The sequence below is a fragment of the Salvelinus sp. IW2-2015 genome, linkage group LG13, assembly GCF_002910315.2.
Source record: "Salvelinus sp. IW2-2015 linkage group LG13, ASM291031v2, whole genome shotgun sequence".
NCBI classification, from domain to species: Eukaryota; Metazoa; Chordata; class Actinopteri; order Salmoniformes; family Salmonidae; genus Salvelinus; species Salvelinus sp. IW2-2015.
In genome coordinates this window covers 13,109,666-13,128,812 of record NC_036853.1, presented here as the reverse complement: position 1 = coordinate 13,128,812, position 19,147 = coordinate 13,109,666, and the positions used below count along the sequence as shown (strand labels likewise).

Sequence of the window (19,147 nt, the reverse complement as noted above, 5' to 3'; positions counted from 1 at the left end):
CAGCATCTAAACACCTCCACTTAACCTCACTTTCTCTCTCCTTACCACCCCCCACCCCTTCAGCCTCCTCTCCCAATCCATCCATCTATCCATTCATTCATCCCCATCAGAAAAAAAACTCCTCACTGAAATGACTCTGAGCATTAATAATGAGGAACATTATGACCCCCCACCACACACTCACACACACACACAGAGCCAGATGCCCCTCCACACTGCTGCTGAGGCTGCAATCTCAGGCCACTTCACCTCTGTATCAGCCACTCACAGCAGACACCATTGTTTCCCTACAGCTTTTATTTCTTTATCTACAACATTTTTTTTCTAAATAAGTAGCATTAGAGTGGTCTTATCATCTTTCCCCCTTTTCACTCACTTTAGCTTTGAACTTGGGAACTGAGCACCGCAACCCTCTTCAAAACCTTTACAAGGCATGTCACACACATACACACACACATACACGCACACACACACACACATACACCCACACACATACAGTGCACACACATATACACCCACACAAATACAGTACACACACACACACATACACACACACACACATACACGCACGTACAGTGGGCAGCAGTAATTATTTAGTGTTATGTGAACACAGCAGGGTGAATAACAGCAGCGGAAAGAGGAGGAGGTCTGGGAATGACAGACATTGAACCCCCCCCTTCCTCCCACTGCATAACAAGTGCTAACCCAGGAGCCTAGTTCGATCAACCACACAGAAGAAGGACATTGATCTGTGTGTGCAATGTGTGTGTGTGTGGCGTCCATATCTTTGCTGCTTTCACTGTCATATGACCTATCCTGACAACATTGTCTACCTCCTGCATAAATACCTATAGGCATAAACCCATAAACCCAGTGACTCAAACATACTTTACGTTCCTTGCAGATTCTAGCTAACATCAACTAATAAAGTAAGCCTCCCCTAGCCTGTTGTCTGAGGTAAGCCAGGCTTGCACACATATAGCATCCATTCAATCTCTTCAAGGGTTTTCATTGGATTTGACTTCCTGGAACTGATACACACTGTAGTTAGTGTTGTTGATCAAAACTGGTTTTCCTAAAGTCATACATCGAAAAGTCCCAGAAGAATGTAATTCAAAAGGACTTCAACCATGTTTGGTCTGCCTGCGCACATTTTTCTCAAGGTGCTGAACCACATAAACGTGCTTCTGTCAAACCTCCGCTTCTGCTGCTTTGAAAACAACTAGATATATTTAGGCTGGCCGGCACACTTCACATGTCTAAGCCAGGACATGTTAGCTGGAGAAGAGGGGGTTGCTGCCACTTCACACAATGCCCAAGCAGACCCTGTCAGTGAAGGTGCTGCACAAGCGGATGATGTGTTATTGAGTTAGTAATGAGGCTCTCTGTTCTCTCTAACCCTTCCCCCTCTTCTCCCTTTTCTCTTTCTCATCACGTCACCCAACTGCCTCCCATTGAGTCTGGCTTGGAGGGGGACGAGTGGGAAGGGGAAAGGTTCTGGAGCGCGGTGGAACATTAAGAGTCTTGAGTCGCCCAGAGAACTCGAGTTCCCTTTGTGCGCTTACCCAGGGTTCAGTGGAAGCCTGTGCACCTCGGCCTGCCAGTGTTGAGAAAATGGGGCATGAGGGAGGTGGTGGGGAGAAGGTGGGGAGATGTTGGGTGCCGCATTCTCCACTCTCTCTTCACATAAGTGTGTGCTTGGGGTGTGACGTGACACAATATAGCTTCTGTTGTGGTTGCTCTGTGCTATTATCTGATGTGGCATCATATGGAACCACATTTTGTCAAATTGCACTGGCACGTTTGTGGGAACTAACAAATCACTTGGAACAGTATTGAATATGACATCAGTCTCTCAAGAGCAAAATGACTAGGATACACAGTTTTTTTATATTCTGACAGTCTACACAAGAATATCTGAAACCAACTCCAACGTTTACCACATGAATCTGCCTGTGTACCATCATTGAATGTAAAAAGATACCAAGTACTTTGATTGTAACCCTAACGCAATTGTTTTATTCAATAGTTTTACCAAACAACATGCCTCAGGGATACGTTCTAAATAGCTTTCACTGTTACACTACTTCAGTGGTCCTCTGAAGCTCAGTTGGTAGCTGTAGAGCATGGTGCTTGCAACGGCAGTATTGTGGGTTAGATTCCCGAGACCATCCATGCTGAAAATGTTACATGTTACATATTTAGTGTTAGTGTTTTCCAGCCCAAACTGCCTCAACGAAGCCTACTGACACGTTTTAATCTTCATTTTATAAATGTTTTGTTTGTTGTTTTACTTTTTATGCACTTTGACATTCCTTGAAAAACGTTATACAAGTTAAATAAATAATAATAATAAGATAGTGGTACTAGGAACAGTTACTTTGGCAATTGCCTCTACTAGAAGGATATTACCAATAATGTATTTGAAATAATAGGACCCCTAATAATAACAATAAAAGTAGTAGTAGCTTGTAGCTAGTGGTAGTAGCAGTGTTATTATAGTGCTACGTAAATAATAATTGTCTTTATTTCAGTTTAGCCAAATAGTTATATATAACATTTAGAATAATACATAAATAATAGTGTAAAGGATAAATAAAATGAATTAAATATAAGTGAAGGGTAAGGTACCATTATTTCGTGTGTGTGTGTGTGTGTGTGTGTGTGTGTGTGTGTGTGTGTGTGTGTGTGTGTGTGTGTTGTGTGTGTGTGTGTGTGTGTTCTTCCACATCTGTCCTCCCTCAGATCCATGTTGTTACAACCGGAGTGCGTGAGGGGCGAAACACAATTCCCGCAAACGCTTCCTCCTCAGCGAGTTCAGACGCAGCGTTCTCCCGTGAGTGGAGCTCGGAGGGACCTAGGGTGAGAGGGCAGCTGAGGAGAGGAGAGAGGGAGATATAAGAGAGATAGGCTAGACTTGGACGACTCGGACACAGTGTCTGATGGAGATTCCAGCTGAGCAAACAAAAAACCCCAGAAACACCACAAAGCTGAGGGTTTGGAAAAATGTGTGGGTCTGGTAAGGTCAGATTCCTCACCGTAACTAATTCAATTTCACAAACTGTAAGAAAACACGGGGCTCAACGGAGTAGCCGCTACAGACGAGTTTCTTCTCAAATGGAATGAGAGAGGGTCATCAGCATCTGGCGCGTTCTTGGTTCAGTTACGAGTAGGCACGTTTTGGATTCTGAAAAAGTAACTAACTCAAATGAATGGAACTTCTTTAAAGTTATATAGTTGACAATTGATTTTGCGTGTAGGTCTACAGCTCACTGTTTTGACACTGCAGTCCCCACGTGCGGCCACAGAGTGGTGGCCAGCAGAGCCTTGTAGCCGCGGTGGGCTGCTCGGGCGGTGGGCTGCACTACACTGCTAAATACATTAGTGCTACATTCTGGGAGAACAGGGAGTCGCATAGACAGCGCTCACTTCTCTAAATAAACATTAGTCTTAAAAAGTTTGGCCCCTCGACCTCAGCATGATCGGATTTCACTCTGGATAGTAAACTTCATTTTTATCGCGAGGTTTTCCCATTCTTTCGGAAAACCGACTCACATTCGAAAATACTTAAACAAAGTTTATTTTTCACCTTTCTTGGGGAGATAATGTCCTTGAGTTAAAAAACAGTTTTCTTTAGTTTGCCAAACGATATAACACGTTCCCTAATCGAGTAAACCTGTTTTGAGACTCTATATTCCAGTTGTCATATTTTCCACCTTAATGTTCCTAAAACCGAAACAGAACACATACCCAAATAAATCAGCGTTAATAAGATATAATATTCATATAGTAAACTGCAGGTTAGTAGGCTACGCAACAATTGGAAGCACACCACTGAGGAAGACATATGTGCCCGATTTAAAGGAGTAGACATTCCAGGAGAAAGTTGATCAACACACTAACAAGTGCACATGTTCGTGTTTTGGTATGTCGTCACCATTCATTTTCCTGTGATACGCAGTAGATTGAAATGTTACATTGTGCGTAAAATAGAATTGTGTTTGGAGCGCTCGGGGATCAAGCCTTAAGAATTTGAAAGGGAATTTACCTAATGAAATAAAAACCCTGATTAATGAATAGGCTCTATGGGCAATTATAGGACATGTCGTGAAATAGGCCGATGTGTAATTATGCCTATCCTCCATGAGTAACATGCCTATCTTTCCTGCGTAATAGGTTGACAAATAGGCCAACAGCAGTTATGGGGAAAACATAGGGATAAACAGTTAACCTCAAGGATAATAAAAGGCCTCCTTGCCCCTCATAATATAGAGGTTAACTCATTTGTGGTAGGCCTACTACGAGTTTTTGGAGGGATTTTCATTCCAACTCATGAGACGCGCCGTTTCCCAGAATCCATTTTATTCTTGTTTGTTCCATGCACACTCATCGAAGTACCAAGGAACGTGGGCTATACCCTATCAGTGTCCCAGCATGAAATGGACCTACTGTCCTACCGTCTGTTAGTGTCTACTTCTGTTAGCAATATCAGTGTGTTCGAGAAAGGCCACCAGCTGTGCCTTTCTATCAAAGCAATAGCGGGGAAAGTCACATAAAACCCTTGCCTTTTCATTACGTTACCGTTAAGTCCACGCGTTGCTCCAATAAGCCAACAACAACTCGGAACATCCTACTCCAAAAGAAAGACAGGAGTGCCTAGGTTGTCATGGAGTTAATAATCATATTAACAAAACCCTAAGTTCGATGTCTGTGCCCCCGCGGAAATCGAATTAGCATAATAAAAACATCCCCATCGAAATCCATTTGTTTAAGATAGAGACATCTGTTTTTTTGCATTGGATGCATCTCAATCCACCGCATCCGCCTATGTTACACTTCTGCATCTGAAGTGAATGGTGATAGAGCTAGAGAGGTGTTTGTCAGACGATGGAAAATCGGTATTCTCACAAAATCCTCTGTAGCATCCGAACGTTTGGCCTACAAACTATTATGACCCCTCTATGGAAAGATGAGATTATCGTGAACAAGATGGATTTCTCTGTTTTGAAGTCGGTACAGCCAATCTGTCAACTTCTGTCTGTAGCCACCGAACAGTTTGGGCTATAATATTAGTGTTTTTGTACAACCTCACCTGGAAAGGTGAGACTCTCACGAACACGTCCATGTCAGTTGTTTTGCTCTAGGACGCCCACAGGCCTCACAAGACCCTGTACCAGTTGAACAAATGTATGGAAGTATATACAGAGACTGTTTAGTTCCAAAAATAAATACATGTTAAATACATGTAAAAAAATATATATATATATATATATATATATATATACAGTGGGGCAAAAAAGTATTTAGTCAGCCACCAATTGTGCACGTTCTCCCACTTAAAAAGATGATAGAGGCCTGTAATTTTCATCATTAGGTACACTTCAACTATGACAGACAAAATGAGAAAAAAAAATCCAGAAAATCACATTGTAGGATTTTTAATGAATTTATTTGCAAATTATGGTGGAAAATAAGTATTTGGTCAATACAAAAGTTTATCTCAATACTTTGTTATATACCTCTTTGTTGGCAATGACAGAGGTCAAACGTTTTCTGTAAGTCTTCACAAGGTTTTCACTCACTGTTGTGGTATTTTGGCCCATTCCTCCATGCAGATCTCCTCTAGACAGTGATGTTTTGGGGCTGTTGTGGCAACACGGACTTTCAACTCCCTCCAAAGATTTTTCTATGGGTTGAGATCTGGAGACGGGCTAGGCACTCCAGGACCTTGAAATGCTTCTTACGAAGCCCACTCCTTCGTTGCCCGGCGCGGTGTGTTTGGGATCATTGTCATGCTGAAAGACCCAACACGTTTCATCTTCAATGCCCTTGCTGATGGAGGAGGTTTTCACTCAAAATCTCATGATACATGGCCCATTCATTCTTTCCTTTACACGGATCAGTCGTCTTGGTCCTTTGCAGAAAAACAGCCCCAAAGCATGATGTTTCCACCCCCATGCTTCACAGTAGGTATGGTGTTCTTTGGATGCAACTCAGCATTCTTTGTCCTCCAAACAACGAGTTGAGTTTTTACCAAAAGTTCTATTTTGGTTTCATCTGACATATGACATTCTCCCAATCTTCTTCTGGATCATTCAAATGCTCTCTAGCAACTTCAGCGGGCCTGGACATGTACTGGCTTAAGCAGGGGACACGTCTGGCACTGCAGGATTTGAGTCCCTGGCGGCGTAGTGTGTTACTGATGGTAGCTTGTTACTTTGGTCCCAGCTCTCTGCAGGTCATTCACTAGGTCCCCGTGTGGTTCTGGGATTTTTGCTCACCGTTCTTGTGATCATTTTGACCCCACGGGGTGAGATCTTGCGTGGAGCCCCAGATCGAGGGAGATTATCAGTGGTCTTGTATGTCTTCCATTTCCTAATAATTGCTCCCACAGTTGATTTCTTCAAACAAGCTGCTTACCTTTGCAGATTCAGTCTTCCCAGCCTGGTGCAGGTCTACAATTTTGTTTCTGGTGTCCTTTGACAGCTCTTTGGTCTTGGCCATAGTGGAGTTTGGAGTGTGACTGTTTGAGGTTGTGGACAGGTGTCTTTTTATACTGATAACAAGTTCAAACAGGTGCCATTAATACAGGTAATGAGTGGAGGACATAGGAGCCTCTTAAGGAAGTTACAGGTCTGTGAGAGCCAGAAATCTTGCTTGTTTGTAGGTGACCAATACTTATTTTCCCATAATTTGCAAATAATTCATTAAAAATCTACAATGTGATTTTCTGGAATTTTTTTTTCTCATTTTGTCTGTCATAGTTTGAAGTGGTACTATAAGATGAAAATTACAGGCCTCTCCCATCTTTTTAAGTGGGAGAACTTGCACAATTGGTGGCTGACTAAATACTTTTTTGCCCCACTGTATATATATATATATATATATATATATATATATATATATATATATAAAAAATATATATGTTTCCTGATCTTTGTTATATCTCTCGGATATAGGACAGACACTTCAGAACAAACTTCCTTTTTATATTCTTATAAACTATCTTATGTTCCATGTAATGAATCTGTTATTCTATGCGTTTGTATGGGCTAATAGCAGTAAGGCCAAAACCTATTTTTCATCAAATCATTTTTTATATACTGTATATTTTTTGCATACTTAAAGGGGTCTTAAAATTCAAAATCAAATAGCAAAATGATCCTTGGTATGACCTTAAAACAATTCCATATAGCTTAGTAGAACCCCCCCCCCTTCCCCGACTTAGACAGGGCTTAGACTCTTATGGGTTCATATTAAAGGATCATACATCCATAGAAATGCATACATCCCTCCCCTCACCATGTGCGTGCTCTCTGAGAGTAATGGGACGTACATGAACGAGCAGTGCTACAAGACACGCAAGTGAACGGCGGGCTAAATCAGCTGTTATCACAGTCTGGTGACCAGGGCAGTTGAATATCCACTGTAATTAATCCCCATGTTCTCTGTGTGTGGGATGCCTGGCCAGCAGCAGGTGTCAGTCAGTGTGTCACACTGTGTCAAAGTCGATAAGGCGAGCGCTTCCAAATTTAATATTTTGCTAGAGATGAGGGCAGTTCACTGTCTTTGCTTTATTTACACATTCTAAATTAATTAAGCAGAATATTCCTCTGTCCGCTGCAAAAACACGGAGGGGGCGATTGGGAATGCCCCTAATTAACAAGTCGTTAGTGTCCATCACAGCGCAACTAGCAGTGACAAATTGACTGGAAAACCTAGCCACTTCTGTTTTTCTTTTGGAGTGGGACGTTCCTTCGAGTTGTTGTCTTACTGGAGCAGAGCGAGTTGCAATTCGGACGAACCCTACCCCCTTGAAGTTGACATTTAAAATGGTTACGGTACGGGTTATGGTTAAGATAAGGGGTTAGGGTTTAGTAGGGTATGGAAGTCCCAAGGATCCAGGATAGCACTAACCAGTAGAGAAGGGCGGTTTTGATTTATTGTAGCCCGCAGCTCCTCTCCTGCAGGCCTCGATGCGCCTGGGGACCCGGTCATCACATTCCTGTACTGTGTGCGCGAAAATGACCTTCTCTGCCTGCCTATTTCACAGCCTCGGCCTACAGGCTACCGCTACACAGCCAAACAATTTTGCAGGCAAGGCCTAAGAGTGCAATAGCAAAACCTCAAATACAATCTTTAGTACATGTAAAACAAGAGTCCTCATTTTGAAAGTGGCCAATATTTTACGTTGTTGATTTATTCCGTTCTGGGATTTAATTTGTCCACTGGAAATTGTGTGTTCACATGCTGCTTCAATAGCCTATACTGGAATGCAGGTTTGATAGAACAATCCTTGAATGAAACCTGCATCGACCTTTTATATATATATATATTGCTAGAGCCTAATAGTGCCTAAACGTGGAGTGAAACGTGTAGCCCTACCCATGGCCGAACTCACTTTGCAATGCCCGTTTGAAATGGAGTCCATGACAAAGAAAAACAGAACTGTCTGGCCTCCGGCTGCAACAGGTGTCCATTCATCATAGTTCATCTCAGGTGACCATTCTCTATTTAATAGACCGACGGTAATGTTTTGACAAAGCTGAAATGGAACTTTAAGACCTTCTCATAAAGACTTTAGCCAAAGCCATGATGATATGGTAACTGTTTTTGTTGTTGTTGGATAAACACACCAATAGACTGCCTCTCACTGTGGTGCTGCTGGCATCTATTTGTTTTAAACGTAGAGCTGACCACAACCATTTTTATAGTAATGATGGTTGCCTATATGATACATTTCAAGACATGATAGTAGATGCAGACCTTGTATATCCATAGGTTTTTTATCAACGTAGTTAAAACAAAAAATAGGATTACATTTTGACATTATAGGTTATTTTCTGCAACTCCCTGAATATCTATTTATTTTACAGATACTTACATTAATAAAAGAAAACCGACGTTTTGAATATATGCCAAATAATAATAATAATTGTTAATGTATTATTATAACGTTTTATCATCTGAAAATGATAGCCTATAATATTGTTGTTTTTTTAAATGTAGATGCTATTAATATTTTGAACAAGAAGCCTAATTCCCTATACCCGTTTTCAATATTCACCATTCTGTCCCTATGGGTATATCATTTCCCTGGAGGTAGGCCTGTCCTACAAGGACATATTGACTCCTCGGAATATCTCATTAGGCCTGCAGTATAAATACATAAAAAAATTAAAAAAAATTTTTCCAAACTGGGCGTTGTCGAGCAGTAGCTACCTTGAATCATTTAAATTACGAGATAATATTACTTTTTCTTAGAATTGGAGATACACATCGTGATGCCCCCTAATGAACAAGTCGTTAGTGTCCTTCACAGCGTAACTAGCAGTGACAAATTGACTGATGGTGTAATTAGCATACGAGCCAGAGTGGGATATGCATGGTTTAAGCACAACGATTTCATGTAATCCCCTGCCCGCGCGCCGAGGAAAGGTGATGATGCGATGGTTTGGAGCAAGGTGACACTCACACAAATTATATTGTAGAGTTCGGTCAAGTCATAGCCTAACAGATTTACTCAAACTAAATATTTTAACGATATTCAATGTAACGAAATAAAAATGCATAATCTAATCTACCTTTCCATAATCAAATAAATCCTGTTACAGTAGCCGAATTTAATAGGAGCAGAACTATCGACAGCACCTTTCGATCAAGGAAACTGGTGTGGCGCCATAGTGAGAGAAATATGCCAATCAAAAGCAAATCCATGTCAAAGCTTAGGCTACATTTCTTTCATTCAGAAAGGCTACGAGTTGGTCTAGTCATAATGTTGTCATGTTTAAAATATACTCAAAGCATTTCAAACTCATTTTAGTGAGCCAAGCCGTAGGACAGACGACTGTAGGACAGACGACTGTAGGACAGACGACTGTAGGACAGACGACTGTAGGACAGACTGCTGCAGAGACAAATAAAGAAACACATTCTGTCCCGAGACTGTGGGTGGTCCTCCTGTGACAAGTACACGGCATATTGAAAAAATGAAAGCAGAATGAACATGCTATTAAAACGATAACCAGTTGCCTTGGATATAATTGGATTAAATTATATTTGTGTGATTTGTGACCCGTGCAAGACGTATTATTAGTAATCTATGTTTTTATTCTTATTGTGGGTCACTTTAAGCATTACGATGATTGTTCCTAGGACAGCAGGCCTAGATGCATCATTATTTACGAGACAACTTTTTAGTAGTGTTTCCCAAACAAGCACGTAGAGAGAGAACGTTCACTATCTCCATTCAAATCTTACCTTAACATTCAAATTATTCCACAATAGTCTACTGACAAAGGATCATCTCCTAAAGAGATATTACCACCTATGGCTGCAAATAGGCTATTACATACATTTACATTAACAAAATCACAGATTGGGCACATCATTGCGCACATGTTGTCACACATCATGAAACACATTGAGGCAAAAATGACAGACAGTAACCTAGTCGTAAAATAGAACTCAATTGAACATGAAATTGGTTTCAATATGATTAAAATAGTATATAGGCCTGTGTATCTTTTAATTCAGTTATCTCGGTTTTTATTTTAAGCATAATTGTTATCCTTCACTTGTTTGTAACAATTGCAAATACTTTGGCACTTTGTATTTAGTCAACTTCGTTTTGAAGTTATCGGCAGTCACAGCCAGACAGATCTTGATTATTAAATGTTTAGTTCTTCTGGAAATGAAGTAACGTGGAAAGGCTAAAAGGCATCTAACTATAAACTTTGTTTGCTCTACGAATGTTCTCTATCACTCGTAGATGTGCAAAGGTTTTTAAGAGCCACGTTACTAACGAAGGCTCTGGAAAACAGCTCGGCTTACTAAAGATACATCATAAGAAGGTTCTAATGATGATCTTAACGCTACGAAGGCTCTGGGTTAGGGAAACGAGGAACGGTCTTGTTTGGATTACAGCAGCCTGTGATACCGGAGGCTATCGACAGTGGTGCATGCAATTGATCCCTTCATGTCCATGTGTTATAGTGAATATTTGACTCAAAACTATATTGAATATAATATGTGATACAATACCTAACATTCAATATGGCCACGGGGTGAACAGGGGGGTGCAGGCCCGTTATCTACGTTTGACAGAGATAGCCCAAAGGCCGGTATAATATAAACTAAAACAACAATCTGACCCTTTCAGTGCATGATCAAAGTTATGTCAAAGTTATGTACATTCAGTTATTTTGGTGTCTGATCTCCACAATGTATGTGTGTTAGAGTGAGAGGAGAGGTTGTGTGTGTGTGTGTGTGTGTGTGTGTGTGTGTGTGTGTGTGTGTTGTGTGGGTGTGTGTGGTGTGTGTGTGTGTGTGTGTGTGTGTGCGTGTGTGTGTGTGACAGCCTAAGTTAAGTGCGATTTTTGGCACCATGCTTAAAGTGAGCTTCTCCTCTCTACTGTCAAAACGGATTTGGTTTAATTCGTTTGCTGAAGTTGCGCTATGACACAGAAACTGAATTTAAAGAAGATCATATAAAAGGTATACTCTAAGGGCTTTCATTAACACGACACCAACAAAAGGAGTGCAAGAGACTTCATAAAAGTATGACTATCATGTTTGCGTTCTCCACAAAGGCTTTGGGTGAGCTGAAGGGGAAAGTGGAAGAGGGGAGTCAGCCCTCCCACCCTTTATCCCTAATAATCAACTGTCAAAAACACCCCACCGAGTAATTTAACCATTTGCACACAGATCTGGTAAATAAAAGAGGCTTCTTACGCCCCCCTCTGCCTCGGAACATGTGCTTGGCCAACTTCGAAATGGAATAATCGGTCTGTTTTCTGCACTGAGACGAGTCCTGTCCCGCTACCTCCTTTGTATCTGTCCGGAGACAACACAAACGACATGAAAGCGAACAACCGCGCGCCTTTTGAGAAGATCGCTTTTCAGAGGCAAATGTGTGTGGGTTGTCTCCGAGAGGACCCCTCGCTGGGAGCGCATTGAGCATGGGTCTTCAGTGACAACATCAACAAACGGGCAAAACGCCGGAATTATCGTGGATTAGGATCCTGATGAAAAATGCTGCTACAAATTAGCAACGAAACCCCAAGAGATCGTGGGTATCCATGTAGAACGTTCACATTCAATTACAGGCCTCCAAAACCCCCGATGTTCCCATTCATTTAGCCCGTTGTTACTTGCCAAAAAAGAGTCCATTATAAACGCCCTGAGAGCCACATAAGAGGAATGAATACATGCCCACTCTTCCAGAATATATCTCACAGCCAAATGTGGGAGTTCAGACATCACAAATCTGGATTTTAACGCTTGTTGGCTGTAGTGGTATATGGGCTAATAAATGGGCTACTTTTTGAAAATGTAAAATTGATAATAGAGAAGTAATAAATACTCCTATCGTTGCACGCAAGATTTAACTGAGATTTAAACCTATGGCACTATTGCGTAAATGACTATGAACGCTCATAATCGTTTCAGAAAGCGGCTCGTAGTAGGACTATCAAAGACCTGCGTATAGCGTTCAAACTGGGCCTACACATACAGATTGAAGTTTGACCTCGGAGCTAGATAAATAAAAACGTAAGCATATTTTCTATTTCCTTGTGGGATTTTAGGCTTTGAAGTCTTAATGGGTATTCAAATGTTTGAGTAGACCTATGTATGCAGGCATATGGCCAATAAAACGTTCCAATAAAAAGGTTAACGAAATTATTTTGAAATTCACAAACATTTATTATTATTTTCATTACAACAAAAAATGACCTATGAACATTAAGTGTCTGTCTGTACACATAACATACGTTTCACTGATTGATTTCAATGAAATAGACAGGAACGAAAGCACAACAGTTTAACAGGATGAGAGGTAATGCGCTTTACACCAAAACCACATATCTGTCCACTGACAACATGAAACACTATCCATACAAATTCACCACAACACCGGTGTTAAGAGAACGAGGGGTAGTGGGAAAGGTTAGATTTGTTTAAATAACCCCCCTTGTCTCAATGTGCTTTCTAACAATTAAAACCTGAGTTTGCGTCTCGGTAGCCTATTAACAGTGCTTTATTTCACAACGCACACAATATATATAAAACAATATAAACCATAATAAAAATCTCAATTATAGTTAAGAAACAATTAAATCTTCCCCACAGTGAGATTACATGAAATTTAACTTGCGTTAAAATAGCTGGATCTTTGCTCGCGATAGGTGAGGGCCTAGGCCAATGTAGGCCAACGAATACACTCAACATTGTCTTAGAATTTGTTTTCTGACTTCATCATGAATCTTCCATTTAGTGTATCCTATACATATTTACAATCCATAAATATAGCCACCTTTTCACTTTCCTCTCTCCGATCAGATCTAAGAAACAACGGGAAGAGCAACACTCTTATTTCTCAAATAATGTTTATCCTACCTTCACATAAGACGAATAGAAGCATAATGGATTAATAGGATTTCTGCACGTTTTGCTTTTGCTGCCAGTTTAGAAATGACACATGTTTAGATTTGTAGTTTTGCTGGAGAATGTCTGTAAGCCAGGCTGAAGCATTGCTTCCTGCGAGAGGTTCAAGTGGTTAGAAGCTGAGGCGAGTGCAGGGTTCAACATGGCCAGGATCTGAGCCTGACTGTGGCTGCCCGACTGTGCGCTGTACGGGGAGGCCACGGAGTTAGCTGCACCGATTATATTGTCTATAGAGAAAGAGGGCCGAGTCGGAGTGTTAGTGTCCGTCTTGAGAGGCGCCAGGCCGGGCAAGGTCGGGCTTAGTTGAGGGTAGAATGGCTTTCGTAAATCAGCCCCTAATAGAGAGGGCAGGGGATGTGGCGTGGGGAATATTGAGGCTGGCGAGGGGAATCCACAAGATGTATTCTGGAAAGGGAAAGCGCCTGCTGGGAGGTGCGGGTGATAGGGGTTATGTGCATGGAAGTTCTGCAGCTGAAGTCCGTAGTTGTACCCATAAGGGCCGTATCCAAACCCGGGCAGGAACCCCCCGGCGTCCCTGAGGATTTCGTTGGCTTGGTGCCTCTTGAAGCGCTTCCTCCTGCGTAAAAAACTCCCGTTGTCGAACATGTCTGCGGACTCCGGGTCGAGGGTCCAGTAGTTGCCTTTTCCGGGGTTGCCAGGCTCACGTGGGATTTTGACAAAGCAGTCATTGAGAGAAAGATTATGACGAATGGAGTTTTGCCAAGCGGGGAATTTCTCCCGATAATACGGGAACCTGTTGCTAATAAACTCACAGATCTCGCTGAGAGTGAGACGTTTCTTGGGACTCTGGAGGATAGACATGGTTATCAGGGCTATGTAGGAGTACGGGGGCTTGACTAGAGCGTTCTTACCAGGCTTATCACCTATCATGGCCCCTGAATCTATACCAACTCCAACCTGGTCAGCCGGACACTCGGAGCTGCTGAGGCTGGGGGAGGAACCCCTCTCCCCCGCGTTCTGAGACAAATTATCGTCCGAGTCATTGTCCAGGAAATCGTGATGAAGGTATTTCCCATCCTTGCCAGCCGAGATGTCTCCCCCAACCACATCTATGTCCACATCTTCAGACAAAGCAGAGTTGTCGGACATATCCGTACCTAGAGTCATCCTTGGAGAGACTGGTTCTCTTCCTTCCTCTCGTTCCGTGCCGAGTCTTTTCAGCTCCCAAGCTGGGTGTACTCAGTCCGTGCGTAAAGCACTCAACCGCTCTTCAGATGACCAAAGCGAACTCCTGTTTACTTCTCCAAGCTGCATAGAAACATTAGTGGAATCTAGAAGAGAGCAAGACTACGCATGGATCCAGGTGTAACGCCACTCCAACCAGTTGGTATGGAGGCTGTGGTGTCTTTCACCGAGGATGAAACTCTTCTGAATTCAAGCGCAGGAAAACAAAACTGGAATGGAAAATTCAGTCAAGCTATTTACTTGAAGACCACTACAAGCATTTATACAATAATAATGTTTCTTCCTTGCACTCATTTGTGTTTTAGGTCGTTAGTTTACTGTTGCATATCTGTATGAATATCTTTACGCACAGGCACGGAGCAAGTATCCTGCGTGAACTTCATACTATTCCCATTCATAGCTCTCAAAAGCTATTTATTCAGCCGTCCAAATCACGTGGTCACGGTGTCACTGTTACCAGGAATTGAAGGAAAGGGAAAAGGGAAGGGAAGACGGACACGGGGAGGAGATGGTGAGTGCACTACTTTACACCTTCTCTTGGGTTAACGATACTCCAATTCACACACATCTTCTAAATATGGAATATCATCAAAAGTATTGGTTTTATGTTGTTGGTATGCATTGTAGCTATATCAAAAGACAAACAGGATGGACGTGTCCATAGTATCAGGGGTATTGACACCTCATAGGGTTCAATTCTTAAGAATCGGAGTTAGTTGATTGGATAATAAATAGACTACATAACACAGCCCAGGTCCAATACCAGACAATTTGCATATTTATGAAGAAGGATTTCAAGGCTAAAACATCTTCGTGTATTTGTTTGTTAGTCAGTGGATTAATTCAGTTGTCACTTGAATCTGATTTACAACATGATTCAAATTATGGCCTACTCAATTTCAAAATGTGTTGTAAAATATCCAAAATATTTCGTTGTCCATTTTGCAATTATGCACGCTCTCATACCCTTTTAAACAAAACAAAAATATTGCTTTAGATGCAATACAAATATCCACGATGGCTTTAAATCGATTTAAAAGTGCTCCAATAATTGCTTATTATCGTTGCAGTTAATAATAAGTGGTTATTTTGTTTTCTATGACGTTATGCGTTTGGGTCTAATATTATCCCATATTATTGGCCTACCATTTTGACTTTGATTACCACATATGCTATTAACCATTAATAATACACAGTCATTGATAATACACAGTCATTGATAATACACAGTCATTGTAATACAATTGAAAAACGGTATTATTAACTGTACATTTTACAATATTGAAACCCTAATTCAGTCAAATCACGACATATGTTATAAACAGTATAATTGTGTTATTAAACTGTACAAATGTGTTATTATTATAATGTATTATTTGTATTAGCCTATTATTATTAATTATATTATTATTACTATTATTATTGAGTCCATTGCGTTTAAACAAACGTATGAATTCTTACTTCTGTTAAGGAGAATAGAAGCCAACATGAAACTGTTATCGAAAGGGAGATTTACAAAGTTTCACATACATACATACATACATATATATTCTGATTATTCATTTGAAACATGGAGCTGATATAGTAATTCACAGCCGAAACTGACAGGTAAATAATATATAACTCCACAGTGCAAGTTTTACAATTGAAAGCAATGTTTTCAGAATTGAGACTATGGGATAATTTTTTCCATGGAAAGAATCCTTCGTGAATGATAAAATGATATAATTAGCCTACTACTGTGTAATAATAATGATAGGCCTAATTATACGACAAACAATAACAGGGTTTAATAATAATATGCCCTTTCATTATTTATTTTCAGAGGAGAAAGGCAGCACGAGCTATGGAATTCCATGAACATGTGTTCCATTAATTCCCCGATCACTTCTCACGGGTTTTATGTTTAACTTGTCAAAAGTCAAAACATTATCCATCTACATTTTCTACATCATTCACATATAGACAAACACATATGCGCCTGCAACCTGCTTTAATTCGTCTTCGTCAGAGTACGCTATGTATGCTATGGACCGAACAGATGATGGGTCTGTGTGTTTCATGACAGCAGGGGAGCAGCGCTCGCATTCCAGTTCATTATGTTGCAGAAACATGGCGTTATTGTAATACACATCAGCACCTCATCCGTCTCTGTACAGGACCATCAGCTAACAGGACCCTTCATGTTAACACAGGCTTCTCCTGCCCAAAACACCACAGCAACTTTATTGGCAACGTTTGTGTAGGTTAAAAAGGCTTTCTTTTGTTTATGTAATATTCAAATCGATATTTCAACGAACCTTTCAGGATTTTCCCTATACAGGCCCAAATATCATGAAAAAAAAGGGGAAATACATTTTAGGCGATCCCCACCTGCAAAAGCAAGTTATCGCACAGCAATGATAAACTACATTTAATTTACCTAAAGTCGAATAAAAAATATCGTCAATTCATGCCAACTCAATTGGATACATGTTACATCTGATGCATGACTCTCAAGTTCAGTTGTTACGGAGGTGGAGAGCGGTTGAAGGTATAGCCTAGCCTAACCGTGCGGAAGTGAAAGTGTCCGGAGTCGACCATGAGGTCCTCTCAATTGTACTTTATCTAAACACACTCACTCAGTCAGCAAATCCATCACAGACCCCTTTCCCAATCCCAATCCTTCCCAGCCAGGGCAGGTCGAGCCGGACCGTCAGCTGGTAGAGGTTGCATTGTTCACATCGCTGAGTTGAGGAACCAGACAACTGCATGGGCGAAAGGTCAAATCTCAATTCATAATTGTTCTCTCAAGAAGCTATCTCGCCATCTTAGACTTGAATTGATTTGGCAAAAAAAAACATTATGTAGCCTTTGCCTATTATTCAGGGTTTGGGAGTAACTGATTACATGTAATCTGGTTACAAAAAACTGTAACTGTAATCAGTAACGTTAACAGCAAAAATACTGTAATCAGATAACAGATTGCCTACTTTTTTTAAAACTAGATGATTACCTCTTGGATTACTTAAAAAAAATAGAAAGGATGTTTGAGGGGGAAAAAAACATAATGACACCTTTCTGTTTTCTCAATGACATTCAATTCAGCATTGAAAAAAGGCACAAGTTTAAGTTTGTTCCAGATGAGCAAGTCTGACCACAAGTCAGAGACCACTATGATGACACACCAAATGCGTTTGATGGATCCTTTGGGTCTTCTTCTAAAACTTCTAAAAGTAATCAGATTACATTAATGACTTTTGGTAATACAAAATTACGTTACTGATTACAATTTTGGACAGGTAACTAGTAACTGTAATGGCTTACATTTAGAAAGTAACCTACCCAACCCTGCCATTGATTATAGATGCACAATTACAATTGATCATCTTCCAAACCAAGACTTAGATTTGGCAATCTCATGGGTCTGCATTTCCACCAGACCCAAAAACAAAAACACTGACAAGAACGAATGACTTAGGAGGCATGTAATATGCCTTGGTCTATTTCAAAATCACACGAAGAAACAAACTAGTCTGTAATAGCCTATAGCATTTGCAGGATATAAACCAAAAATGTTTGTCTGGATTGCATTGGGACCACCATGGACTGCCAACTTCAAAATAGTGGTTTGTGCAGCCTTTATAGTGGTGGACATGGTAGCCTAAACGTTTTTTGTTATTGCCTCAAAATATTACATTTTCCTCAAGGGATGAGAACATATTTTACTTCCATCCATATTGGACTTTGGGCCGGAAACATAACAAACTCAACAACATCACATTACCAATCAATCAATCAATCAATTTTATTTTATATAGCCCTTCGTACATCAGCTAATATCTCGAAGTGCTGTACAGACACCCAGCCTAACGTTATTTTCATTTTTTAGGCTACTCTGTTTTTCAGTTTGTGACTTATTTGTATTGCATGACACCTAGTGGACAAACTGTAGAATCCGGCACCAATTCCAATCCACAAATCACTCCAGACAAACTTTTGATAGAGACCGCCAGGTGTCTCTCCAACTACGGGTAAATTATAATCTATTAGGCTACAGACTAATAATGTACAGACTCGTCAGAGGCACAGTTCGACAGTTAGAATAGCAAAGGTGCATGGATTCAATTACAAATACATTTATGTATGTTATGTCCTTGCCAAGTTGTGCATAGATAGGCCCTAGAACTCAAATATGCATATTAGCTAGGCTATCTACCATTGGCCTACACGTGAGCAAATATATCTCGTGCTCATTTTCGGCCAAAGAGCATGTAAAATACATCATATTGTAAAACATCTAATTAAATCAAATTGTATTCGTCATGTACACAGTTTACAGCAGGTATAAAGGTGCAGCGAAATGCTTGTGTGCCAGCTCCCTCAACAATGCAGTTGGGGGAGGGGGACAATTGTGGCAGTGCCAGCAGGCTATATGTGGTCAATAGATTTGGCTACATTATACAAAAAAATCTACACAAGCTGACAATAACAGCAACACTATATTATTTAGGCG

The 19,147-nt window shown here is 40.7% G+C and overlaps 2 protein-coding genes across 2 annotated transcripts in view; one reads left to right on the top strand and one right to left on the bottom strand.

Moving 5' to 3' along the window:
• Positions 1-12,687: 12,687 nt before the first annotated feature.
• On the bottom strand, positions 12,688-15,037 carry LOC111972152 (forkhead box protein D2-like). The gene has a single exon (XM_023999035.2). The coding sequence runs from the start codon at positions 14,572-14,574 to the stop codon at positions 13,468-13,470; it is 1,107 nt and encodes a 368-aa protein (XP_023854803.1). The 5' UTR covers positions 14,575-15,037; the 3' UTR covers positions 12,688-13,467.
• Positions 15,038-15,086: 49 nt separating this feature from the next.
• The window catches only part of LOC111972153 (protein FAM78B), a 35,789-nt gene continuing 31,728 nt past the window's right edge, over positions 15,087-19,147 (top strand). Inside the window, exon 1 of the mRNA XM_070446132.1 lies at positions 15,087-15,163. The gene's annotated coding sequence lies outside the window, so the exon portion shown is untranslated. The remainder of the gene's footprint in view (positions 15,164-19,147) is intronic.

What these genes read in the sequence shown, in the direction of transcription:
- LOC111972152 (XM_023999035.2), bottom strand. Translation starts at nt 14,574, where the DNA reads ATGACTCTAGGTACGGATATGTCCGACAACTCTGCTTTGTCTGAAGAT.